The sequence below is a fragment of the Pollachius pollachius genome (assembly GCF_949987615.1).
Source record: "Pollachius pollachius genome assembly, chromosome: 7".
NCBI lineage: Eukaryota > Metazoa > Chordata > Actinopteri > Gadiformes > Gadidae > Pollachius > Pollachius pollachius.
In genome coordinates this window covers 4,372,824-4,400,717 of record NC_136940.1, presented here as the reverse complement: position 1 = coordinate 4,400,717, position 27,894 = coordinate 4,372,824, and the positions used below count along the sequence as shown (strand labels likewise).

Here is a 27,894-nt window from a genome sequence, read left to right as displayed (position 1 = left end):
ACGTGGACAAGACGCTGTTTATTTTTGTATTTGTTCAGGTTTTTTGTGAGCTAGAGAAAAATAGACGCCATGTTGGAATTCTTTTTTTTTTTTTTTTTAAATGGCTGGTTCCTATTTTAATGTCGCACAGATATCATCGCCGAATAGGAACACAGTGCTTTAAGGGGATGCTCTCACACTGAAACCACTCCACTCAGCCTTTCCGCTCACTCCTTTTACTCACTGCCTGTTCCGTTGCTCCTTCCTTCCTTTCTTCCTCTCCATTGACGGTAGGAAAGGGTTTTTTTATTTCTCTTTCAGGGGCGACCAAGTCTGTCTAAGCTGCCTTTAAAAAGCCTCAGCGCTCCACGAGTGTAAGAATACACGGCGAGCAAGCCCTCCTTCCAATGCGACGGAGAGGGTTTCCACTGGAGGGGGGCGGGGGGGGCTTCTCTCACGGACTGTCACACCTTCCATCACTCAGACGGAGAAATAGGGAGAAGTGACAGCCGGTCGACGCACTCCCGTCAGCTCATATTGATTCACCCCCCCCCACCTCTGTAATAACAGACAGGGCACATAATTGTCCCTCGACCCCTGGACCGAGTGCGGACCCGGTATCCCCTCGGATGATCTGTCTAACAAAGACGGACGAGGGAGACGCCCGTCGTACGGGGACGCCGGTACACCTCCGATGAGTTACCGCCGTTAAAGTTCGACTGGCAGGTGTTGGAAAAATCGGGCAACATTTGTTTTTTGCCGCAACGCTGGAGTTCGTTTCCTCCCGAGCCCCTCCCCCTGCCCTCCTTTTTCTCCGAAACGATAAGCATCAATCAGTGTTGGATTAAAGATGAAGGGAGCTCGTTATAATGAGAAGGAGAGGGAGAGAGGAGAGGCTGGAGCCAAGCCAGCCCCGTAATGGATAGAGGGATGAGGGGAAGGGAAGATGGATTGATGGCGGAGGGGGGAGGAAGATAGGCCTGGATGGGGAGGGGGGGGGATGGGTGGTGGGCAAGGGAGATTGAAAAATAGAAACAGTGGGGGGGGGGGGGGGGGGGGAAGACTTAAGTGAGTAGAAAGGAAAGCGGTGTGTGAAGACGAGGCGATGAACAACGAGACTGAGAATACGTTTTGAAGGGCAGACGGGTTGAAGAGGAGGAGGATCAAGAGAGGCTGGCTGAGGATCACTGAGCCAGCGGAGAGCAGAGTCGCAGAGAGCGAGAACCAGACAGAGAATGAAAGACAACTAATAGCGAAACAGCACCACCGAGAAGGAGTAGGGTGAATAACTACTGCGAAGAAGCTGGGGGGGGGCATCTAACGTCTTTATAAGGTCATAAAGTGGCGCGCTTCCTGGCACCGCTCTAATTGCTGCGAGGGGATGGGAAAGGAGCAGGCTCTACCTGCTTAGTAAATGAGGCCCTTAAAACTTCACACGGGGCCCGTCTTTAAAGGGGTGGGGCCTCCCGAGGGTGCTCGCTGTGAGGAACATGTGCTGACATGGTTAAGGGAATAAAGTAGAAGATATGGAGAGGTTATGGAACGACAGAGAGGCCCAGACTACGACCTGGCGTGCGACGATTTAAATATATCTCTTTCAAAATCAACACAGAAAAGGAAGGTTACAAATGGAGTGAATCGGTGTAAAAGTTCACTTTTCTCGCATATTTTTCTAGGAACGCTTTAAAAAATTACAGTTAATGAACCAAGCAAATCAAAAGAATGAGGCTTGACGGTGGAGAATGTGAAGGGAGGCGGGAGACGGAGAGACGGAGGGCTATAACGGAGACACAGAGGGCTTTAACGACACCACTGGAAACAGCGGTACCAATGGCTACGCCTCCCAGAAGAGCTGTATCCCGGGCCCTTAAAAGAACCAGGGCAGTAACGACTGGCATCATTGGAAAAGAAAACGTTTTCATTTCATAAACTGCTTTGCTAAGGCACCTCGGCCCAGCCCTCTAAGCTCCCCTCCTAATACATACGACAGCGAAGGGACGCAGGGGAACCTTGAGACTATAATAGGGGCATTTCTGTAAACTGGCATCAAATTCTTTCAGCCTCCGGGCCAGACACCGGTGAGCCATTACATGTAAAAGCCAAAGCCCGAAATGGAAGACAATCACTGAGAAACGAGACACTTGAATGAACGCGTACTAGGAAACATCTCAACTGATATTATTTAGAGCCGTCATCAAATGAAAAATTTAAACATACGTACGTTATACTTTAAGCATTCTTTTTGACGTGGCACAGATATACTTTCTTGGTTACACAGTATAAGAGCATGGCTTTAGTCTTACTGTATATAGTTCTATAGAAGAACCCTCAGGCTCTTCTGAGTTTTGGAGCGACTACATAGAGATTTATAGTTGCATGCTCTACTTCCATAATGATATAGTGGGTTATTCTCAAGCAGCACATTCAGACTACAAAGACATATTACCCAGACTGCAGGAGAAGATAAGATGAGATTGTACTTTATGAATCCCAGGCGCTACATTTGGGCGTAACTATAGAAAGTACAGGATAGTAGAATCACTTAAAAAGTGATAAAAATAATTGTAATAAATGTGATGGCTTTATTGAGGTATAGAGCCACTACACATACATAGATATTTAAAGCAGTACACTGGAGCAGTATTCAGCCATAGCTCCACTGTACAGAGAGTTATTGCAGTACACTGGAGCAGTATTCAGCCATAGCTCCACTGTACAGAGAGTTATTGCAGTACACTGGAGCAGTATTCAGCCATAGCTCCACTGTACAGAGAGTTATTGCAGTACACTGGAGCAGTATTCAGCTATATCTCCACTGTACAGAGAGTCAGTCTTTACGGAGCTGTATTTAGGTAAAGTGCGACTTGTTTTAGTAGGTTGCAGTTTTTTTTTTTGTCTGTCTCCCCTGGTTGTTTATCAGTGTTTCTAAGAGAGGGACGGGGAGTCAAAGGCACCCCCTAAGCTCCCTATAATGCAGCCCCCCCCCCACTGGAAACAAAGGCCCCCATTCACTGCTGGCTGTCGATAAGAGCCAGCGTTAGGCTGCCCTTGGAGGTATTACACACACACGCACACACATACACATATACATGTACACACACGTACACATATACGTATGCACACATACACATACATGCACGCACACAAATGCAAACACACACACACACACACACACACACGTACATACCCAAACGCAAATGCACACATACAAACACACACGTATTTGTATGCGTTTATATATATAAATATTTATACATAGGTGACTTCTTTCCACAAATACACACGTGTGAAGAATACGCATGTGAGTGAAACAGCCAGCCAGGCTTGACCTGGAATAAGTGTGTGTGTGCATGCGAACACCTGTACATGCCACCACACACACACAGGCTATGCGTCCACCTCAAGTCCATCTATCAATGGCAGAAGGGGTGGGAGAGGTTGCGGTGAAGATGGAATAAATATTACTCACACGAGGTCTAGAGCAAGATTGAAAAGGTTTGATTATTTCCACTAATAACCAAGTCGGAGCCAGGATAGGTGGAATGTGTGTGTGTGTCTGTGTATGTGTGTGTGTGTGCGCGTGTCTCTGTGTGTGTGTGTGTGTGTGTGTTCATTTCTCCACGGTTCAACGGAGGACCAAGTTACCGCCGCCCTAGTCCTCACAGATGATGGACTTCCGGCCTCATCGCCATTTTTCCTTATTATGGCTCTCCTCCATCCCGCCCCCCCTCCCTCCCCCATCGCCTCTCGACCCCCAAACCGCTAGAATATATGAGATTACTCACAGTCTCCCCCCCCCCTCCGACCCCAAGGCGTCTAGCGCTGGCCCAGGGTCGTTAGCCTCCCCACTTTAAACGAATGGCCTGCGATAGCATCGCTGCTAAACCCCAGCAGGAAAAAAAGAGGGATTAAGACCCAGTCTCCCAGCCTCAGAGGTTAGCATAGCTAACCAAAATGGAAGAAAGAAGATGGAAGGAAGAGGGGGGGGGGGCAGGGAGAAGACATTCTCTCTCGTTTTTTATTAGGTTTCCTTGTTCTTTTTTTTAATAGCTCTTGTTCTTTGTTTAAGTTTCTTTGTCGGTTATTTCGCCAGCCGTCCGCCCTCTTTTAGCACGGTGGAATCTCATTGCTGAGCTAAACATCATAGCGGTTTGACTTGAGAGGAAGAAGGGGAAAAAAATGGACAGAAAAGTGAAAAACATCAAAGCCGCCTGGCGAGACTCGTCTGCTAGCAGACGAGTTGCTGGGGTCCTGCCTCTGCAGTGTCTTGATGTTTATAGGTCTCTCTCTCTCTCTCTCTCTCTCTCATTCTCTCTCTCTCTCTCTCTCCCTATCTCTCTCTTCCTCTCTCTCTTTCTGTCACATTTGTGCCCGTCACATTGCCTGCTTGAAAAATAACATCAAAAGAAGCAAGTCCAGTCACAACAACCACTGAACACACACACACAATTGTCAGTGTGTGAGTGCGTGTGTGTGTGCGTGTGTGTGTGTGTGTCTTTTGTCTGCCATGTCCTTCAACCCAACATCCTACCTTTTCTGGCGGCTCGTATTTTGGCGTAGTGCTTTATTACCGGTTCTTTCTTGAACGACTCATTCAGTCTCAACTTCCTGTCTTTAGTTTTTGTGTACCGATTCATCTTTTTCCTATCTTTCATCGTATAAGAATGAACAAGGCGTTCTTCGTCAACTGTCGAGAAAGGCAGCACCACAAACAAAATGGCGCCAGCCAGATCTTGGATTCCTCTGCTGGGGATTTGAGGTCGGCGCGTGGGAGGTGGGGAGGGCTGGTTTCACACCCAAAGGATGGAGACAATTAGGATGTGTGACGTTTAGTAGGGGTGTGGTGGTGATGGTGGTTGTGACGGGGGGGTCGGGTGCGGTGGATAATGCTTTGGGTGGTCCTTCTCTGCGTGTCTCTGCTGGTTTTATATTCTTATTTCAACCAGACATGCGTTGGTAAAAAGAAATGCACACATCTTGGCCCGTTGTCAAAAGCCATGGGTGCATCTCCCAAACACACAAAGCCTCGGAAGGATGAATGAGAAGCTTCTCTTGTGGCGTTTCCCTTCCGTTCGTCCATTTTGTTTTTCTGAGACTTTGCTCTGCTTGCCGGTTTGGAGTTTGGTTTGGACACGGCCTGCTGGGTGAGGGATAGACCCGCCAGATCAAAGCCGAATTTACACATTTCCGTCTCCCATGCGTACATAAAATATGTATCGCCTGGTGTCCTCAAAGGGAACGGATCTGGCAAGGTACATTCCATGTTCATTTAATGTTGAACAGTCTGGCATACACAGTGTTGGAAATCACTAGCTGCAGCTTTCTGCCGGAGCCAGATTCTACATATGTTTTACATAAAACTGGTAAATGGCCTTTTCTGTTTTTATTGGGCACAAATAAAACGTCAATGTATGCACTTCTACTCGGCCGTTATTCCTTTTTGTTTAGGGAGACATAAACTTGAAGAGCTGCTATTAATTATCAACGACTCACCAGCTTAAACAATGGAACAAACCACAAGTCAAACAGAGAGGATCTCCTTGAGACGAAGGCGGCTTCAACGCGCTCTTAAAAAGGAAACAACTCGCCAATTTACAAAAGCCTTTTAATGCCACTTCCAGAGCTGGTACTCAAGCATTAAGAAGTCCTGATTAATACAATTATTTTTTCTTCGCATTAACGCGCAAGCACGCTGTGATTGTTCCAAGTATCCCGGACTCCCCCTCGGTTAATTTGCGACTTGGTTCTTCCCCGTTTGTGGAATAGAGCTGTGTGAGCCAGCAGGAAGAGCCCACAGCCTTTAATTGTTCTTTAGTTCTGAAGGAGGGGTGGGCGTAATTGCATGGGTGATCCTGTTGTTTCTTTATTTTTTGGGTTTACTATGTCGGGCGACGCAGAAAGATACGCAAATGTGAGAATCAGTCGGCCACTCCATGATGCCATCTTTAATGGCGGAAGTTTCCCCTGCCTAGCCCCCCACGCTAGCATGACCACTGGAGCAGAGAGAGAGAGAAAATGAGAGACAAAGGCGCAGTATGGAGAAGAGATAATTCAAGAAGGGAGATGGGTAGAGTATGGAGAAGAGATAACTGAGAGACAGTGCGTAAGAGATATAAAGAGTATCGTGAAGCGATAACGGTAAAAGGGAAATGAGAGACATTAGAAGTGTATGGAGAAGAGATGGCAGGGAGAGAGAGAGAGGCCGGTGGCTACAGGTGACGGAGGGTGAGGCCAATGAAATACGGAGGTAGGTGAGAGAGCGATAAGGGGAAGATTGAGGCAGGAAAGTGAACGAAACGAGGGAGAGAGGAAACGAGAATTCATCAGAGAAACAGACGGAAGAAAGAGAGATGAATCGGGGTGGAAATAGTCTGAGGAAATATTGATAACACGGTTGGAGATGGAGAAGGCAGAAACAACACATCATTCCACAATGCAGAGGAAAGGCAGCCAAAGATAGATTGAGAGAGAGCGAGAGAGAGACTGAGCGAGAAGAGAGAGAGAGAGAGACTAAGCGAGAAGAGAGAGAGAGAAGAATAGCTGGAATGAAAGGCTTGGTCTCTCCTTCCGCTGCGGCGAGCCGTTTGGCTGGTACTGGCCCATTTCAGCGTATTTAACATCAAAGTGAAGTGGAAACAATGGCGGCAATTTTAAATCCGGCCAAGGTCGCTCATTGTTCTCCGAGAGGAATTTGGAGGTACGAGAGTGTGGTTCAAAGACTGTAATTTACTACAGCACTTTGTTGTTTTTCCCCCCCCTTCTTTTTTTTCTTTTACACATGTCTGACTGAGTGTCTTGTGACTTTGCCGTACGTCTGGTCTCCCTGGAACCCCCCATGAATCCAATGGCCCATTTATTCTGCCCAGACCAAACATTGGTTCTTTTACGTAAAGACAGTTTAAAAAACGAACCCTGGCTGTGATACTAATCACGACCGGGCCCCGTAGATACCATCAGTCAAAATAAGAAGATATCTCTTAAGTAGGCCAACATAAATCAAGGCCGTAAACACATCACACGGAGACCCCTCGGATATCCTCCATCAAAATAAGCCAGGCCTGTTGGCGTGTGTACGGTGAGATATAGGCTGATAGGGCCAGATCGAATTTAAAGTGTCTGCAAAGGACCACAAAGTTATTAAACCCAGGGAAATGTCACTGGGGGCATGCTTTGAAAAATAAAGGGATCCCTGGAACCTAATGGCTGCTTTAAATTGCGACCCCCTCCAGTCGTGCCCCCCACAGCAGGGGAAATAAAGCTAAAGCGTCAGACGACGTATTCGGGAGGGAGGGGGATGCAACCTCAGAAGTGCCCGTAACTTGTTGCTGATTACTATCCCTACCCTATGGCCATGGCTAGTCCCTGGATATGAGGAAGACTGCTGTTTTTGTTGTTTAACAGAGGATAATGAAACACATCAGCAGAGGAGAAACATCAGCGGAAAGGGTGCTGTGCTTTTATTTTGAAATCTAAAGATCACTTTTGGAACGTTTGTCTAAGTTTTTCTGAATGCTTCAAATTTACCACTACACATACTATGTGTACAAATTCAACATGCAGAATAGCAGCGCTGGAGTAACCTAGTTAGATTTATGCAAATCAGGATCATCTAGCGGCGAGCGGCAGAAAGGGATTCCTTTGATGATTTATATATATATAAATAAATACGTATAACTCCCCTATACATCGGGTGTTCCGCACACCATCAATAATGCATTCGCTTTCCAGCGCAGTTATTTTGGCAAAGGAAAATTATGTTCTTGCTTTACTGAATCAAAACACATTTGAGCAGGCAGAATAGCACAGGGTACAAAGCGATGCGTCTCAGGCGGGCACAGACAAGGTGTACCGCGGGGACATCGCTTCAAAGGCAGGACGTGTGTTTCTACCTTCAGTGGAAACGTTCGTTCTTTTTTTGAAGCCACTCCTCCACAATGTAATTGTCTTTTTTTCCGAGCGCAATGGGACGTTAATGTACACATAGCGAGGTAGCTTGCAAATGTTTTCTCCAGACCACACAGGGTGTGTGTGTGTCGGTGCGTGTGTGTACGAAAATGCTCAAAAACATCAAATTCAGAGGTGGCTGTGGGTGTGTGTCGTGTATGTGTGTGTGTGGTCACACACACACTGAAAAGAAAGTCTTGTTTAAACACAAGGTGTGCGTGTCTGACAGTTCAAAGACAAAGGTAAATGTCACACAAAAAGTTGGGTTATTTGAGAATCTGGGTGCGTCCTCTTTGTGTGTATGCGTGTGTGCGTGTGTTTGTGGATCTCTGTGCCACTGTGTGTACGACTATTGTAATAACAGGCTTTGGTGAAATAAACACTGCATTGAACCCCCCTCCTCTCTTCTTCTTCTGTTTGTTTTTTACCCAGGTCCAGACATGAAAGAGTCGAGAGACACAGGCACACACACACACACACACACACGGGGCGCTGCGTCTGTCTGCGGTCTTCAACCAGCCTGCCAAAAGATACACACACACATGCACAAGCATTACGGTAAGAAGACCACTGAGCCACATTATAGTGGTATATTATGATAACAGTGTTCATGTAGTCTCTCTCTCTTTCTCTCTCTCTCTCTCTCTCTCTTTCTCTCCCTCTCTCTCTCTCTCTCTCTCTCTCTCTCTCTCTTCAGTGTTTATGTATGTTTCTCATTTACGGGTCCATTGGAGATGGGGGGGGGGGGGGTGAGGTTACGATATTCAGATAACTAGGGAGGGCAGGGGAGGGTGACTGATGTATTATATGCATTAGTCTGGCCCATAATTTGCTATCTCTCCGAGGCACTGTGCACACAGACGTCATGGCCCAGGTTAAGTATGGGGTGAGCAGGATAATGATAATAACTGTCTCGGAGTCGGCTTGTTATTCTCAATTGTTTGTATTTGTCTGTGTTTCACCGAAACCGAAATTCAGACAGGGCGCAGTTTATACTTATTTACTCAATCATTGTAAAAAGGTCAGTGATAATTTGTGTTTGTTTTGGGGTTGTTCCACCTGGGTCTACTAATGACCTCTGCATTCTCGTTGTGAAAAATGCCCGGCGTTATTCCCTGGCGTTGGGCTGTGTCCTCAGCGCTGGAGATAATTACAACAACAGCCGATAACCGCCGTGATACCATGTTATCGCCGGGGCATTAAGGGAAGCTCTTAGTAGGATTTAAAACCTGTTTGCCCTCCGACTCGAGGCTAGAACACCCTCTGCCCTTACTCAGCGTCTGATTTATGTTTAAAAGAAGGTATGTCTAACTACTATATTTCTGGTCAGGTGTGAAAAGTGCCCTTCAGCAAGCTATTGACACCCGATTGGCTTCCTGCTCAGGGAGGTCTTCATTGGCTTGCCGCTGAAGGTTTTTACATGAGCATGCGCCAAACTTCAGGGCTGCCTTAAAATGGAAACATTCAAAATTAATTTCCCCAGCCAGGTAGCCTTGTTGCAGACACCCAATGCAGGGCTTTTTGTGGAAGCCAACTATCACTCGAAAATACTGTTTGTGTGTGCGTGTGTGCGTGCGTGCGTGGGTGTGTGGGTGTGGAGGGGAGCAGAGGACGATGCTACACACTAACTGGCTTTCGAAAGCGCTCCTCAGCCACAGATGGGGGGGGGGGGGTTACTGGCTGCTAATGGCCCTTTCTATTGATGTTACCGTTTAGCATTGGCGCTAGGAACCAAACGGGGGGGGGGGAGTCATTATGTGGAGGGGAGGGAGGGGTGAGGGTTATTATTTTAGCCCCCTACAGTCGTTTACAGGCTGCGTTCTCCAGTATCCACCAGACTGGGCGAGAGGCAGAAATACTCTCAGTCAAATCCGAGCCATCTTTCTACAGTCTATTGGCCTTCCTCCACCTCTTGCTCACCTTTTCTTGATTGGCTGCCTTTATTCCTGTGGCTGCTTGGCAACACCCAGCCGTGCAGCTGTCTCACTGTCACTCAACTGCCAGTTTCCAAACTCTCCATCTCAATCGCTGCAGGGTTTTGTAATTTTTTTCCAATTTCCTGCTCCATTGTAGCTGATTCAAGCATTTGATCCCAGTGAAAGAAATAGAGGACTTCTTCTTTTTCTTTTTTTTTGCGGAGGAACTCAATTATAGTCCAACTGAAAACACTAGTTTATAATTTCTCCTTTAAAATAATGACACGTCGAGATTATCCATTTGTTTGAAACATATTTAGTAGAAAGTACTACTGAATATGCTCAAAGTATTTATTTTAAATGTTAGAAAGGAATACTGTGTGTGGATAACAGGCTGCCCTATGAGTTTTGTTTTTCAAAGCAGTATAGATTCTGGTGTGTGTGTGTGTGTGTTTGTGTGTGTGTGTGTGTGTGTGTGTGTGTGTGTGTGTGTGTGTGTGTGTGTGTGTGTGTGTGTGTGTGTGTGTGTGTGTGTGTGTGTGTGTGTGTGTGTGTGTGTGTGTGTGTGTGTGTGCGCGCCTGTGGGTGGGTCCTGTCAGACCCAATCAGTGCCTGTGAATATCCGTTCTGTCGGCCTGCCAACAGGTTTGGCTGGGGACCCCTGTAGCTGTAGTTTGACCCCCAAACTCTAGCAGTGTGTGTGTGTGTGTGTGTGTGTTCTTGTTGTCAGAACATGTCAGTCCTTATCTATCAGTAACACAACAACATGCAGATTGAATAACAATCATAATGGGAGCACACAGTGTATCGTTTGGTGAACGCACACACACTTCTAAGCGGCATGGTGTCGCTACAAGGGAACATATTCACCGTGTGTCTGGCGCTAATTAAATCCCACTGCAGACTGCAGCGGTGTCAGGTGCTGACATTGAGTTGTGCAAACAATACTAGCGGTTACACCCAAGTTATAATTATGATGTCTTACACATCCAGCTCGTTTGGTAATATTACCTCTTAAAACTAGATGTAAAGGATGTGTCATATCAATTTAAATGTGATGTGACATTTATTGTTGATTTAACTTCCCCTGTGCGTTGTTTTTTTTCACAATTGCCTATTGAGTCAGGCCTATCATTCAAATAGCATTCGTCTCTACAAATATCATAGCAATGTGGCGCAAGCGTGTGTGTGTGTGTGTGTGTGTGTGTATGCGCGCACATATACTCTCAGGGCATGAGTCATAGGAGGACATCCTTTCAGCTTTGCAGAAACATAAGCATCCACCACACACACACACACACACACACACACACACACACACACACACACACACACACATTCTCTCTCTATCTCTCTCTCTCTCTCTCTCTCTCTCTCTATCACTCTCTCACACACACACACATTCTCTCTCTCTCTCTCTCTCACACACACACACACACATTCTCTCTCTCTCTCTCTCTCTCTCTCTCTCACACACACACACACACACACACACTCAGAGCTGGGAGCAGGTGAGCATTAAGTAGGCCCCCTAAACCAATCATGTCTGGCTATGATATCAGCAGACAGGCAGGCAGGAGTTGGACTGGACTAGACTGAACCTGCAGGCAGAGCACACACACACACACACACACACACACACACACACACAGGCGCGCACACGCACACACACAGACGTTGGAAGGTAAAGGGAGATAATGCAGTTGAGAGAGTGCATTCCTGTCACGGTAGCCGTACAGTAGGTGCCAAATAGAAAATTGGATAGCCTAGGATAGCTCGGCGCTGCCTGAGGACATAGTGCCAGTGTTTTAACTCAATGGAAGGTGTGTTCAGCATCAAGCGTGTTATCCGAGGGACTGGCAGAGGGAACTCCGTGCTTGTCTTCCACCCATGAACCAAAGCATGATAGTTCTATTTCAATCTGGATCCAACAGTGTGACCCCCCTCCATCCCCTAGTTTAACGGCTCCTCAATTGATTGAATATATATACTCATGGCGTCGCTGATAATGCAGTACCATATCATTGTCATACTACATATTTCATTAAAGTTCCCTTCGAACGATACCATTTGAAACTTCAACAATCCAGAAAGACCCTGCACTACCCCCCTCCCATTTCCTTATCTTCAAATGATTCAGTGGCTAAATGTCACAGCTGTCCATGCCATTAAGGCGAGCATGTTTGAAGGAAAGGACAGCCCCCCCCACCCCCCAACAGTCCTTCCTCTTCTCCTCTTCCTTCCCACCTCTTCTTCCTCCGCCCCGGCTCCTCTTCCTCCCCCTCTAATCACTCCCCATCGTCCCTGCAGCTGTGCTGTAGGCCCCTGTCATTCAGATTAGGGCCACATTGTCAGCTCGGGGGGCCTCTCGCCCTCTCCTTCTCTGTTCTCCCTCTCTTTATATCTCTCTCGCTCGCCCTCTCCGTCTTTCGTTTTCTCGGTCTGTCTCTCGGCCTTGCTCCTCCTCCCTGTGGTTCTCTCTTTCTTACTAGTTCTTTTTTTCGTTGTCTTGCGTTCTTACACCTTCTTACTCTTTTTCTTTGTTCTATTTTTCTCTCTTTCTCGTGGTTATCTCGCTGTTATTAACCTAGCGTTCTGTGTGTGTGTGTGTGTCTCTCTCTCTCTCTCTCTCTCTCTCTCTCTCTCTCTCTCTCGTGACCCTATCTCGCTCTCTCGCTCCATCCCCCTCATGTGATGTCTCTCGCCCCACTGTCAGGCTCATCCTGCGGGCCACAGAAGACCTTTTAGAGAGCCGCGCTCTGCCTCGCTCCCGTTCTGTCCGTTCCAATGCTGTCACTCAAATCACGTTACCATGGCGAGGGCCCTGCTAAGGGTGGTGCCTTCCAGCAACAACTGTGCTTTTCATATATTTATTTAGTTTGAGTCATTTCTTGGTTGCTTTTGGTTTTTGAGTTGAGTGCACAAAAGCAAAATAGAATTAAATCTACTCAAGTGTAACTTTGACACTCTAACTCTCTGACCTTTTTATGTGAGATTGGGTAGATTTGTATAAGTAATGCGAGGTACTAATAACAGAGATACGTCAAAAAAAGGTGACTGACTTAATTGAAACAGACATGTCACGTATAAACCAATTACCGAATTAATTGGATTTTAATCAATGTAATAAATGTAATAGTAACTTCAGGCCACAAGACGTCACTGCTTGAATCAGTCAAAAGGGTCACAGGTTAAATTATTTTTAAGATCCACATTCCTTTTTTGCCTCCGAAGCTTTCAACAGATAACTTCAGATATTTTTCTTAAAGGCTGTTCCAACGATTCGGGCATCGCCTGCTACCATGGCAACGGGGTTACGTTGCCCCGCACACAAACGGCATCCCTAAGTGAGGCAGGAAGCTATTACCTCCTGCTCTAGAGCCCAATCAATTACACCGACACACGCCGATGATTTCAAGTAGCCTCACAAAGAGCGGTCTCAAAATCCCGGTCCGCATTATACGCTGAGCTCTGAATAACACAGCATTCTCGGCTATTCTGCTCTTTTCGGGGGGGGAGCTCGGTTTGGTGTGTTCGCTGAGTACCTGGGTTCTGAAAAGGTTTCTTGTGCTGTCGATGTTAATAAGGGGACCATTCGTCGTTCAGGGTACTGGGTTTGATTCCCAGTCTCCACACAGCTTAACCTGGAGGCATCCTTGAGCAAGATGCTCCTACCCCTACCTGTATATGCATCTGAAATCCCTGGAATTAGCTTTAGTTAAAAGCGAACTAAATAGGACTCAATAGTAAAAAAAAAAAAAAAGTGGCCCGATTTATTTTTAAATCACATTGCCAGTTTAATTCTTGTTTCCCTTGTCTTCTGCTCTCTCATGACTTAAATGTCGGCTGTTCATTTGAACGGTGAGTAACAGTTGTTGAGTAACGATTTGGCCGAGTGAACCGGGAACACAAACATGCTGAGTTTGCGTAAAGCGTCTTCGACAAGGCCTTTAGTCATTTCAACTGCCACCGTTTTGTGAAACCGCACATACTGTGAACCCGGGGTGGGGCGGGTTAGGAGTTTCTGCTCTAGTCTGAACGCGGCGTGTGCCGTTCGCTGACTAGCGCTGGGTCGGTGTGACCACCACCACCACCGCCACCGCCACCCCGTGTACCGGAACAAACAAAAAAACAAACGTTGACGCTATGAGTCAGCGGTTTCAGGATGACTTTTCCCTCCAACTGCTGCTGCTGCTCTGAGATACACGGAACCTGAGGTTTTTGTGTCCCAGGTCGGGCTATTGTTGGTTGTCTTGTGGTGTAATGGCTTCGGGGGTGTTTGCCGTAAGGCGAGCTAAAGTAATTAGACTGGCGCCCTTTATCGGACGAGAAATCACTGGGTGGCTTCGTCATCATTGTCGAATCAATTGTTCAATTGTAGTCGGTGGCCAGCGTGTGCTATTTCAGCCCGCATCGGCGACAATGCGGTGGTTAGCACAATTAATGCGAGCCTTGCTCAAATTTGTATTATTCATTCGCCTCATCCATACTGAGGTATCTACACATCCATGTTTCTGTTATCTGAACTCCATCTTCCTTTTGCCTTCGCAGGTGCAGCGTGGTGAATACCAGGTGCAGGAGGAAGGGACATTCTTCTGCTTGTTCCAACACATCTGATGCTACCTGATGTTTTATGGTATAGGTGGTAACTTGTTCTGTATATGTTTGAATAATGCTGTACAAATACAGGAATTAAAAAAGACAGTGCTGTATCAGAGAGAGAGGGAGAGAGAGAGAGAGAGAGAGAGGGAGAGGGGGGGAAAGAGGGGTGGAAAGACAAAGCAAGGGAGAGAGAGAGAGATATAAAGCGAGGGAGAGCGAGAGAGATGAAGTGAGGAAGAGAGAGAGCGCGAGAGACCCCTCAAATGGTGCGTGAGACCGGAGTGAGTCGCCTGGCCGATGCGTCTCCGAGCAGACATCTGTCAGCGCGGCTCGCCGTCAAGTCTGTGCTCGCCCCAGTAAACATTCAACGCTGTCGGTGAGTTTGGGACTAAATTGGCACAAAACCATCGACCGTTGATTGTACCCTGTGGCCAGCCCTTGTCCCTCCATGCTGCAAAAGGAGAATGTGTGCTAAAAATGCCTATTCACTGGCCACTCGCACAAACAGCCTCGCGGAGCAGGAAAACCAACATGGCTGCTGACCGGCTTTGCACACGGAAACACACACCGCGTCCTCCCTTTCGACCCGTGCTCCGCTAAGACGTTAAAGAACAATAAAAAGAAAGGCTAGGTCCAGCCTCCAAACCACAACAAAGGTCACAATCAACATTCATTGCTGTCGGTGGGTTTGGCTATGAAGAAAAGCTCACTGAACGATGAATGCAACTGTGTCCCCGACCTCCTCGGACTGCCCGTCGCTGTGAATAGTGTCACCGTATGCTGATGATGTTATTTATTTGCATATTAAAAAAAAGGAAATCCACCACCATCCCCCTGGCGAAAAGACCATTCAGAACGCATCTTGATCCTACTAGCTGGGATATTGGCAGGGGTATATTTATTTTATTTTTTTGCGTGTGTTTTATGATAGTGCAGACTTTTTTATTCTGTTATATATGTAGGTATATTAAAGTGTGTAAAGAAGTACTTTTTCTCTGACAATCAGAAGCCAGGGTTTCTATATTACATTAGTGATCATTGAAAAAGCTAAACATAGCTTTTTCAAAAAGATATGATTGTAAATGGACCATCAAGCTGGTAAGTATATTTGTTCAATCATTCTTTGATTACTTCCAATTCTTAGCAATGTTTATTTTAACTCATCACACCATCACCCCTGCATTTCAACCCGTTCTGCAATTTCAAAAATAAAAATAATCTGACAACTGATGATTATGTGTGTTCTCATTGTCGTTGGTTCACTTATTCGGTGCACATTCAAAAGCCAAACCATCGATTAAAATCGTGAGGTGATGAATAATGGGACTGAATGTCTCTTTTCAGGATGCCTGTGAGCTATGCAATTGGTATCACTTACACAGCATAGTGTCTGCAACAATTAGCCTAATAGCTTTTGTCTGTGTATGGCGGCAGAGCGGCCCAGCCCATCAATAAGAAACTGCAATTACATTCCCCATCACATCTGTCTAACTGTGAAACCGGTAGCCTAGTTCACCGTGAACTTTACCACATTGTTTTAGCAATCACTCCTGATTTAATTGCGTTTTTTTTATTGTTGATGGAACCTAGAAGCATTGGGGGTGTTAAAACTTTCCTATTAATTTGCTAATTAATAGACAATTTGTTTTCCTTAAATTTTAATCAAACGGGTTTCTATAGGTGAGCCCGATAAGTGCATAGGACACTTGGATGTGGATGAATTACTTTGTGAAAAGCGGATGATAGTAGCATAACCCTGATCATTATGATGTATTAGTTAGACAATGTGGCAATGGGTCTTCTCTTCCCCCTGATGGTAATGGATATGAACGCTGAATACTTATATTTAGTCCCATTTGTAAAGGCAGGTTTTAGCCACCTGCAAAGTACACACATGAAAAATGAAACTGAACATCTATAAGCAGGAAGTGAAAATTAGGCATTAGGCAAGCACTGATTTGCATGTAGTTAATAATTCACTGTACAGTTGGTGATAATAAAACTGCAGAGCCCAATTATCTTCATAAAGAGAAGGGGTCAGCCAATACAGGGTTAATATTAAACTGAGCTGGTTACACTCATTTAGTCTTATATATAAATCACACTCCACTAAACGCAATGGTGTATAGTGATTTGTGCTTATCTGTAGTGCAATTCAAGAGTTATTTTTGAATACTTCTCAACGTTTACACTTTACCATTATATAAACAGACACAATTCTATCTTAAGAGATTTTTCCAGATAAATAATAGTCTTTCGTGTTGCATTGAATTAAGGCACTGTAAGGTCAACTGAGCCTGAGGAGCAGAGTAGAAAAACATGTACCCCTAAGTGCAAATGATGACTTACACGTTGATGACAGCTAATCTCTCATGATTATAAAATGGATTTATCAATATTGTGTTTTTCTTTAAACCGTTATATCATTACCTTTAATACAAAAGTGCAACGCGTTTCTCCCGAGTACACGATAGTGAACTGGTCTCTATCGATGGGCTCGTCAAGACGAATGAAATGCAAACGCGAGCCGCTGGGTAAGGTTCAACATTTATTATGTCCACTAGAGGGACACAAAGGACGGGATATGAGAAATCATACACTGTTTGGGCTTGATTTTTTTCAGATTTTCATAGCTGCACATCAATCCAATTTAAAGCTGTTCATTCAAGAGGAAATGAACCAGAGCTGAACATATTTTTTACCAAACAATAAAACAAATAATTCAAATGACCATACAAAATCGACCATGCAAATCAATAACCATGTCAAAATATTATCCTAATACATACAACATTGATCAACCTCATGGGCAAAAAGCACAGACGATCGATTCCAGTAGTGGTACTCCATAATTCACAAACCTGAGGTCAAGAGGTTAAAAGGGGATACATGAAACATTGTTAGTATTAGTAACTCAAACAATCACGGCATCCATCCAAACAATGCATTGTCAATAAAGCATTTCTACAAATGATGCAACAAAATCATTCAGATCACGAAATTAAGAAAAAAGCCTGAAATATAAAAGACGTCATAGCTGTGTAATAAAAAACATTGATTCATTGTTTTTACTGGACACACTAAGGTCAACGACCTTAGCCAAAACTAACAAAATTACAAAATGACCTTGAGTGCTTAGCTGCGGGTTTTGAAACGGTATGAAGTATGTATACTCACATCAACATCAATTTAGCCTCTGCATGTTCCCCATCTAAATCTATTAGAAGGGACCAATGCATCCAGCACTGTCAGATACTGAATCACAATGCCATTCAATATCCAACCAACCACGGCTACAATCATGCAGACACTTTTGGTTTCCCCTGCTAAGTCCTGCTACAAGGCGATAAAAAACAAATGGCTTCCGGTTTTTCAGCAAGCCAGACCCTCGCACAGTCACACTCTATTTGGAAAGTCATTTTCCGAGACATTAGGCATCAGAGTATTACAAAGTAGCATGTGGCCACCCTGTATGTCTATGACAACAACGGATCCAGTTGAACCGGCCGTTAGCGGTGCGGTCTTATGGTACGACCCGAGCATTGCTTGATCCGTCTTATTCAGTTTGTTTCATGTCATGACTGGCCGTTCCAGCATTTGCAAATTAGTCATTTTGAAAGATCTTTGAGTCCAAGGAGATTTAAACGCTCCTTTCTTGACCAAAGTCTTCAGTCGGTTGGCATGCAAAGGCCTTGATAAGGAGAACTTGATATGTTTTGGTATTGGGGTAGTAGCAGGAGTGAAAGAAGCAGTAGGGGTGCTGTTAGTGTTGCTAAATACATTTCATGAAAAGTGTGGCCTTGCTAAAAGGACCGCAGCGTCAAAAAGTTCAACCACAACGATAAATCAAACATGAAGGAAACAAGAACTCAGTGGACAGCTTGCCTTACATAAAATACTTACATTTCCCTGTGTGACAAAACTGTTTTCTTTTTAAAAGAAGACATATTATACCACCAGGTGTGTAAGGCTAATCCCACTCACACCTGGTGGTATGAGATGTCGCCTTTAACCTGAATCAGAAAGTGTTCGTAATTCACCCTCCATCCAGTAGGGGGTGCTACTGTCTGATGTCTGCAGGCCGCAGCTGCCTCTCTCCCTCTGCCAGGAAGATCTGCATGGCCCGGTAGAGCAGGTGCACACCGAGCTCCCGCCTCTTCCTGGCCTGCCAAGTCGAGACCACGCCGTAGTAGTCCCCTCGCTTCCTATTTGTCAGCATCTTCAGCCCTGCAAGGTCATAGGAGGAGACTTTGGTTAGCTAGTTAGCTATAGCGCCTCACAGGTACAACAATGTCAAGGCATTCATAGTTGGCACAGAAACGGCTAAAATAACACATGGCACACTCTAATAACGCTTTATATTTTTGCCTTTATGTCGCCGCTGCTTTAGAAGCTCCTTTGCTTGGGTTGGCGTAGCTAGCGTGCAATATAACGTAATGTGGGCGGTAGGGGTGTGGCTAGGGTGTGTTCCCCGGACTAAAAAGGTACTGGGTTCCATCCCCAAGGCCCAGCACGGAACAAAAGGGCTGACAACAACCGCTCTTCTCGGTGCCATCGGCGGCTCTCCCTCCACATGAAGGGGATTCGACTGGAAAGCGCCTTCCTAACGGGGTGATATTATACCACCAGGTGCGCTTAGCCATTACAAGCCGTTTGCAAAACCGCTCTACCCTGTGCCTTAGTGACATCACAAGTGGGCGTGTCCACCGTCCTCGATACATGCTGGCTGGATCGGGACCGTTTGCTGGAGTCCGCTGGGTACGCCGGTCGACTGATCCATCCACCACACTACATCTAGTTGGACACGCCCACTTGTGGTGTCACCAAAAACACAGGAAAGGGCCAATTTTCGGCTTGCTAATCACACTCACACCTGGGGGTACAATACCACCCCTTAATTGGATGAATCAAACGTCGTAAAGCGCCTCGTTGCACGCGCGCACACCGACCGATTGCGTCCACCATGCAGGCCTCGCGGGTGAAGGCCTCCACGGGGATGACGTTCTGGAAGCAGTGCAGGGAGACGACACCCTGGCCCTCGCGCCACACCTCCAGGATGTGCTGCACCTTGGAGCACAGTTTCTGAAGGGGAGGGACCGGGACGAGGTTTGACACAAGAGGAATGTGACATTGTTATTAGTATGCATTGCAACGATCCCTTTGTACACTGTTTTTATTAAACTATTATTTAGTATTTTAGACCAATTGGGAAAAACACATTATTAAACCTCTAACTAGCTTACTTTGATTTCTCGTTGAATTTAAGTATTCACAGAAACGTTGACAGCCAGTGACACCAATGCAATGGACATCTTATCAGCTATCTTTGTTGTATACGGGGAATGGGTTAACCTAGTGATTGTAAGTGCTTGGCACTTGTTTCTATGAGCATCCTTACTGTACCCACAGCGATATATCGCTTCTCTTTCTTCTGGCAAATGTACTTATTGTAAGTCGCTTTGGATAAAAGCCTTTGCTAAATGCCCTAAATTTAAATGTAAATGTAAATATTGACACCATTGCAACGGGAAATTGGTCTGTCACTTTACCTCTACTGCACTAACATTGCATATATGGAGTAAAACATATTTATTCATTCATTTCGTCTTTATTTCGAACAAAAATAAGTTAATAAATAAGAAAAGCAAGTATGACACATCATAAAAAAATACACATAACACAAAACAACAATAATTATAAAGTGTCATAAACAATATTTATAAAATAAATGTAGTGTCTGTGTCCGAGAAAGGAGTGAGAGGAAGTCAAAGCTTATGTATTCCCACCCCTTGTTCAACTGCTCGTAATTATCTGCTATGCGTTTTTCAGTTCACATAGGGAGTAAACGAATGCTGTATTGGATTTCCATGGTGCGGACGGGCGGTACCTTGGAGGTCTTGTCCCCCTTGAAGTACTCCAGGGCTTCGTACAGGTGGCTGTAGGGCCGCGAGCGCTTGCCCTTCCCCACGTAGAACACAGCGTGCACGAAGGTGTGGAAGCACTCCTGGGGCGACATGCCGCGGCTGCGGAACGGCAGGTTCTTCGTCACCCTGGAAGGACGCCCCCGGAACACACACATTCATTAAGAGGATGCCGGGGGTGACACGCTCCATCGTTTCACACATTGAGGGAGAGCTGGACGCTTCCGGTTTGAGGGTTTTAGAGTCATCGATCTAACCTTGGTTACCTCAACTGTTGCGAGTTATAATCTTAATTCAGCAGCTTACGATAGAAATATGAAATTAGTTAAAAATAGAAGTAGCTTAAGTATGCCTAGGAGTAGACGTTGAAATTGAAGTTCCAACCCAAATGGATTTTAGGAGTCGAACTCCCTTACGACTCCATTGTTCATTTTTTATAATATACCGCATACTCTTTGTATTTGTATGAGATGACTCTCAATAAACTATTTTAGTCATATTAAATACATAAATCGGGTCACCACTGTTGCTTTTAAAAACAGCCGGGTGTCCGGCCAATCAAATCCGTTGATCTAATATGGGGCGGGTTTAACACGATGACTGAACAGAGTAGTGCCCTATGGGGGCGCTGTGGAGGCCCTGAGGGACAGCGGGTGTCTGACCGGGGGTCCAGCAGTAGGTAGTTGAAGCTGGACTTGATGACCCCCTCCCTCCACTTCTTGTTCTGGTCGGGTTGGTCGAACTGCTGGCAGAGGTCCATCTCGGCCGCGTGGCAGTCGGGGAGGTCAAAGGTCCTCAGGGCTCTGCCTAGCTCCACACTGTAGCGTGAGTCTGAGCCAGGGCCACGACGGAGCCACAGAGCAGGGGTGTTACTCAGTTTAATGTATAGGAATTATATTGTATTGGTATAGCCTTCATGCACGACAGACTCAATGGCCGTAACACTTTCATAGACGTTGACAAACAGTTATATTCCAGTATATTCCAAGAAAACGAAAGAATGCAATGTGTGACTGGTCTCATAGCCTTTACTTACTTAGCCTTGTTTTTATTTATTTACGTTATTTGACTATTTGATCATTTTGAAATGTAACCTATTGTACTATAGGTATTATACTATAGAGTACTAAAGTGAAAACGTCACGTTGTCCTGACAACCGGATTTCAAGTTCTAAACAACCGAACGAGCGACGGCGTTCTCCATTGCTGCCATGTGTTGTGAAAAGAAATCAATTTCAAGAGGTGAAAATCACTACCAATCGAAACATGTCGAGGATTTCATGTATTCCCCCGGGGTATTCAAAGGAAGAGTTAGCCGACGTTACTTTAGTTTTTTTTTTTTTTTTTTTATGAAGACAATCTATTCTCAATATTACTTACATCATTGGTAAAGCAAACTCGCGAATCAATTCGCCAAAAAAAATCGTTCATTTTCTATAAAACGTTCGTGCGGCCCTTGCTCGTTTGGTTTGAGCAGAACCGAAAGTCGGTTGCTATGGAAACGGGACGTGCCACTTTAGTACTCTATTTGCAAATCACCTGCCAGACCTCCTATCTTAGCTTGATCCGTGTCGATTGAAAACCTCTTCTTTACCTGTGTGTGCGCGGTCCGGCTGCTCGAGCTGCTGCTGCGGCGGCGGCTTCGCCCGCGAGTTCGATTCCAGGGCGAGGCGACTGAGCCTCTTCATGTACACGGGCCGGGTCCGCGTGCTGATGGGCCCCGGGCTCTCCCCCAGCGCCACCAGGCGGCGCCTCAGCTCCTTGTCCGTTATCCCCAGGGTGTCCGGCAACGCTCTGCCACCCTTCGCCTCCTCCTCTCTCTTCTTCTTCCTCTCCTCCTCCTTCGCCGCCTCCTCCTCCTCTTTCTTCTTCTGCAGCTGCGCCGCCGCCTCCTCCGCCTCCTTCTCCTCCCCCCTCCTCCTCCGCGGCGCCTGGTTCTCCTTGCCCCCCTTGGCCCCCAACACGTCGGCCCTCAGGGACCTCCAGTCGTACACCAGCGTCTCCTCAGGCCCGGGCTCCCCGCCGCCGCTACCGCTCAGGCTGCTGCTAGACAGGGAGGCGTTGGCCCCGGGGGGGATGTGCGTCTCGATCAGCTCGTGGCCCTGCTCCGTGTCCGTGTAGAGGTACTCCACGGGCTCCTCCGGGGGCGGGGCCGCGGGCCGCCCCCCGGGGGTGTAGCCCTGGGGGTGGTGGTCGGGGGCCAGGTGGCCCTGAGACCGACGGAGGCCCAGGGACAGCCGGCTCATGCTGAACCTGGGGGTGCAGCCCGTGGTGCCCGGGGTGACAGGGGTGTCGGAGGAGCCCTCCCGGGGCCCCCTCGGGGAGAAGTAGCAAGAGCTGGCGGACGACGAGCCTGACGGAGAGGGGTGGGCGCTGGGGTCGCCCTCGGAGTCGCTGCCCTCCGTGATCCAGGGCCTCCCTCCGCTCCCCGGGACTTCCCGCCGCCGATCCGCCGCGCCGGCGCTCGTCCGGTCGTCGGCCAGCGGCTCCTCCTCCTCCTCCTCTTCTCCGACATCGTGACACACCACCTTCGGCGCGTAGGACTCGAGGCCGTCCTCCCAGTGGAGGCCCGGCGCGCCCGGTTGCCTCTCCAGAATGAGGGTGTCGGGACAACTCTGGGACGGGTCAGCCGCGGCCCGGGGGAGGAGGAAGGTGTCCGCCTGGCTGTCGCTCGTCCCCGAGCTGGACCGCGACGCCCGGGGGTCAGAGGTCAAGAAGCTCCCCGAGAGATCCCTGCTGCTGTCGCCCCTCGGCCGGGCGTGGCGGAGCGCGTCGCCATCGCCCTGTGGCCGGGGCGCCTTGCGGCCGGTTCTGACCGGCGTGGGCAGCGTCGCCTCGAAGAGGGACACGTCCGAGGAGAGGCTCTCCAGGGTACGGCGCAGCCTGGACCGGGTCCGGCCCGTCACGAACGGGCTCGGGGTGAAGGGGGTGTCGGGGTCCCCCGGGGGGGCCCCGGCCGCTTGGGCGACGGGACTGCGGCGGGCTCGGGCAGTACCTTCATCGCCAATATCGCCGGCACCCTCATTTGGGGCATTGAGCGCCTGGTCTGAAACGTCCCGAGGGGGTTCGGGTTCAGAGGCAGCGGCAGGCGGTGGGTCGGACCGGCTGGGTTTGCCCACCTGGGCTGGTACTTCCTCTGATCTGTCCGGCTTTGACTCCGCCTCCTGTTTCGGCGCTCCCTCCCTCGCTTCCTCCTCAGAGGAAGCGGAACGGCCGGATGGTCCGAGGCCTCCGTGGGCCGTGGTGTAGTGGGCGGTCGTGTAATGGTCGCTGTCACAGCTGCTGTAGTGACTCCCACTGCTGCTGCCGCCGCCGCCGCCGCCTGCGACGCCACCGGGGCGCTGTGCCGCCGCCTGGGTCTGACGTCCGACCTCCACCTCCTCCCTCTCCTCCTCCTCCTCATCCTCGTCGTCTGTCTCCTCGCCCCCTGCCGAATGTAGGTTACTCATCACTGTTTTCTCCATGTCCCCCTCTGTGTTTTCAGTGCAGTCCCAGTCAAACACGTGCACGTGGTCAGGCGAGGTCACGTCGATGCCCTGCCGGTGCAAGACGGTCAACAGGCGCTCAGAGCTCAAAAAGTCGGTGTCCTGGGAGGAGTCAAAGGGCACCGTGTCCACCGCAGGCTCAGGGGAGTCCGGCCTGAAAACAGGGAAATATTCGGCCCCCTCGCGGAAGCTGACGCTCTTGCGGCTCGCTCGCCTGGAGGGGCCGGCGACAGCGACCGTCGGAGCGTCTCCGTTTATGGCCGAAATTCTGCCCTCAAGCCCTGGAGGGTGTGAACCCCCCCATTGGAACGGAGCCTCAACATTATTATAGGGAGGAAGGGGTCCCGCCATAGACATGCGAGTGCTCGACAGGAACGACGAGCCCTCCAAGGGGTTTGGCGCCCACGTGACGTCCCCCGAAAAAAAAACGTCCTCTTTGGGAACCGGCCTGGCGGAGACACAGCCCACCGTGGACATGCGGGTGCAGGAAAGAAACGAGGGTCCGTCGCCGCACGCACACTCTTTGTTTTGGTTCCAGTCTCTGCCCGGACCCCTGCCCCCGGTGGGGTTGGAGTCCCCCTGCCCGTCGGAGGGCCCCTGCCTCCACCAGGGAGTGGGTTGGGTTGGTACCCGGTGGTCGAACAGGGCAGAGTGTCTGGTGCTGCTCAGCGGGTCGTCGCCAAAGTCGCTGATCATGGAGGAGCGCGAGCTGAGGCTGGCCTCCGAGTCGGGGTAGCTCGACGCGTCCGTCTGGTCCGAGTATAGAGCTGGGGAGACAGAGATGAAGAATGGATAAGATTCAATAATTCTAGAACAACAGCGTTCCTTCTAGGGGCTTTCCTAACAATTTTAGACTTTTAGTTTTTCCCATTGAAAAAAACATCAGACTGCTCATTTCTCTGATGAGAAACGACCCCTGAAACCAAATGAAATGACCATCAAAACCAAGTACAATTCATTTTGTAATTTAACATAAACGAGTCCAAACATCTAATGCTAAATAACTCATTTAAGATCCAGCTCATGATCCAACTCCTTACAGTATTGGAAGCAGGGCTGGTCTTCTTCGCCGTCGGCTGACTGGGTCTGGTAGCTCTGGAGGAGTTGGGCACACTTCCGGTTGTCTTGTTGCTCTGCAAACTGCCCCGGAGTGTTTCCATCCTGCCCCCGGTGGGAGATACAACAGATGTAAGCAGCAAATCAATACCTGTGCGAGTTGATTCATTAAGGCGGTGGTAAGGTTGGTTCCGCCCACAGAAATGACACGGCCGCTGAGGCTGTGATCAAGAACGTACAGCATGATACCAAACATCTTCCCAATGCAGAGCAACAAATACGAGACTGGTCGCATTGGAAGTATTTCACATGCAGCTAAAAAAACCCTTTCTGACCTGGTCGGTGACATTGGGGTTTCCTCCATTGGCCAACAGCAGCTTGACGTTTTGGTAACACCCCCACAGCGCAGCCACATGGAGGGGTGTAAGACCCTCTGAAGACCTGGAGCCACAACACAACACAGACCATCACTGTCACCACCCACACCCACACGAAGTCTCATTCAAATCAACCACAAACACTGCGAGTTAACAACGAAACCCAACGAAAAACCGTGCCTACCTGACGTTGGGGTCCACCCCGTGCTGGAGAAGCAGCTTCAGGCAGCGGATGCTCTTCTCCGTTTCCTTCCCCACGGCCAGGTGCACCGCCGCCGCGCCCCCGGCGGCCACCGCGTCAGCCCTGGCGCCCTGCGAGAGCAGCGCCTGCACCGACCTGCCGGACAAACAGAGGGAACAGAGAGGGGCGTGTTAACCCCTTCGGCGCAACGCCGCGCAGCAGCCGGTACAAATTTAAAGAGGTTGGTCGGTTCTGCAATAGTGTCTGCTGTATCCGGATTGTCCCATTTCAAACTCCTACTTCTTAGTGAATATGTGCACGGTTTTACTAAATCGTTTCTGAAACGATTTAGTATCTAAAAGGTGATCTGCGTTTTGTCACAACACTTTTGTTTCATAAAACCAAAAACGCATTTTGATCGAAAGCTTTCCTTAGAGGAACAATATTGTGAGATGATCACCATTAAAGAGTCAGATAAGGCTTACATGTTCATATGGAGGGCCCTTCGTGCAGGAGTGAGGAAACTATTCCAATGATTAAAACCGTTGAATGGCATGACATGTTATAAGGAACCTCCTTATAACATGTGAATGAATGGCTCGCCATTCATTCACCGTTTAAAGTCAGGTAAAAAGATCTTCGTTTCAGGCTTGGTGGAGACCGTGTTATAAGGATGTTTAATTTAACCTCACAATAAAAGCACAGAGTGAGTACAGAGAGTACATGTCGGGGGACAAACAATAAGGCATCATAATACTTCACCTTGGGTCCTCATCCTTCACGGCTTTACACAGTTGGCGTCCCAGTCTCTTCTTATTTGGGTCCATTGTTATCGTCACACGCCCTCTACGTAGTCTCAGATCGCAACATTATCTTTACCCATAGACTGGGAAGAAAGCTAACTTGATGCACGATTAATACGGAATAACGTTAAACGGACGGGTTTCTCGTGGATAATTGAAGGAAACGATGGTATACGTCCATCGAACGAGCTATTCAATGTTTATTATTAATCCCATGATCTTTTGTTGTTGGTAGAGCTCGCCCCGTGGTTAAAATTCCCTCCAAGCCGTCGGCCCCGTCCTTCCGGGCTCCCCATTGGTCAATCGGGCGGAAGTCCCGCCCGTTCCGGTAGAGCCCATGGGACCTATGAGATCGAAAAATTTGAATGGGTTTCAAAGGGGAGAAAGTAATTATCTTCTGGTCCCAGTCTTTATATGCCCCGGATTACACATATGTTGTTTGTGGATTTAAATGATAATTTTTCATGTCAAGAGTTTGAACGTTTATTGTGCAATTTTTCGGTTAAAGGCTGTAGAGAGAAAATATAAGAAAGACTTCACGTCTCGTATGTGACGTCACGCTCCCTGCAACTTGCCTGGACATGGACAAGACCGACAATCTCCCCATCGGCATAAATGAAACTCTCCACATGCCCCGATTTATAATGGTTTTCACCTCTTTCGATGCTTTTTATCCTCCCCCGCGGTGAAGTGGAGCAGAGAGATCGCCATGTCTGTACCGGAGTTCCAAGTGTATATTGTATTCATTCGCGTCGAGAGCAGCACAGAGCTGTAGTTCACAAAGCGGCCCTCACAAAAAAAATTGACATTATCAAACTTCTTTGCGAAATTTTGTAGTTTTCTTTGCATGAAAAATTATAATTTAAATCCGGTCTGGTAAAGCCCATTGGACCTATGAGATCGAAAAATATGAATGCGTTTCAATGGAGAGAAAGTAATTATTTCCTGGTCCCAGTCTTTATATGACCTGGATTACACATGTTTGTAGATTTAAATGATATTTTTTTAATGCAAAGAAAACTAAAAGATTTCCCGAAGAAGTTTGATAATGTTAGGTTTTGTACAAAACCTAACATTATCAAACTTCTTCGGGAAGCGAGTGAGGCCGCTTTGTGACGCGAATGATATACGTCACCACGCGCACTGCGTAATCCGGGGCATATGAAGACTGGGACCTGTAGATAATTACTTTCTCTCCATTGAAACCCATTCATATTTTTCGATCTCATAGGTCCCATGGGCTCTACCGGAAAGGGCGTGTCTTCGCCACTCTATAGCGCTCGTAAATACGCCCTTTCCGGTAGACCTCTCACGGGACCTCTTGACTCCAAATGTCAGTGGAAAGAAATGTATTATTCTCTGATCCCAGTCATTCAATGCCTTGGATTAGACATATGTTTTGTGTGGGTCCAAATAATAATTTTTCACAAAGAGTTTGACCGTTTATTGTGCAATTGTTCAGTTAAAGGCTGTAGAGAAAACCCAATGAGAAAGACTACGCGTCTCGTATGTGACGTCATGCTCCCTGCGACTGGCGTGGACAAGAGCGACAATCTCTCCATCGGCATAACTGAAAATCTACACATGCCCCGACATATAATGGTTTTTACCTCTTTCGACGCTGTTATCC

General features: G+C 47.7%; 1 protein-coding gene across 1 annotated transcript; it reads right to left on the bottom strand.

The window, feature by feature from the left end:
* Positions 1 to 17,026: 17,026 nt before the first annotated feature.
* Positions 17,027 to 26,441, bottom strand: LOC307077833 (uncharacterized protein). Its single transcript, XM_079739307.1, has 10 exons — positions 26,224 to 26,441; positions 25,465 to 25,617; positions 25,239 to 25,344; positions 24,888 to 25,008; positions 22,294 to 24,614; positions 21,957 to 22,206; positions 21,025 to 21,193; positions 20,329 to 20,491; positions 19,391 to 19,523; positions 17,027 to 18,668 (listed from the first exon to the last, which is right to left on the bottom strand). Exons 1-10 carry the CDS (start codon positions 26,286 to 26,288, stop codon positions 18,502 to 18,504), a joined length of 3,648 nt encoding a protein of 1,215 aa, XP_079595433.1. The 5' UTR covers positions 26,289 to 26,441; the 3' UTR covers positions 17,027 to 18,501.
* Positions 26,442 to 27,894: the final 1,453 nt, after the last annotated feature.

What these genes read in the sequence shown, in the direction of transcription:
- LOC307077833 (XM_079739307.1), bottom strand. Translation starts at nt 26,288, where the DNA reads ATGGACCCAAATAAGAAGAGACTGGGACGCCAACTGTGTAAAGCCGTG. An exon ending in GGGGTGGACCCCAACGTCAG is followed by an intron (nt 25,345 to 25,464) that starts GTAGGCACGGTT and finishes TTGTGGCTCCAG; the next exon opens with GTCTTCAGAGGGTCTTACAC. An exon ending in CTGCATGGTGGACGCAATCG is followed by an intron (nt 18,669 to 19,390) that starts GTCGGTGTGCGC and finishes ATGACCTTGCAG; the next exon opens with GGCTGAAGATGCTGACAAAT.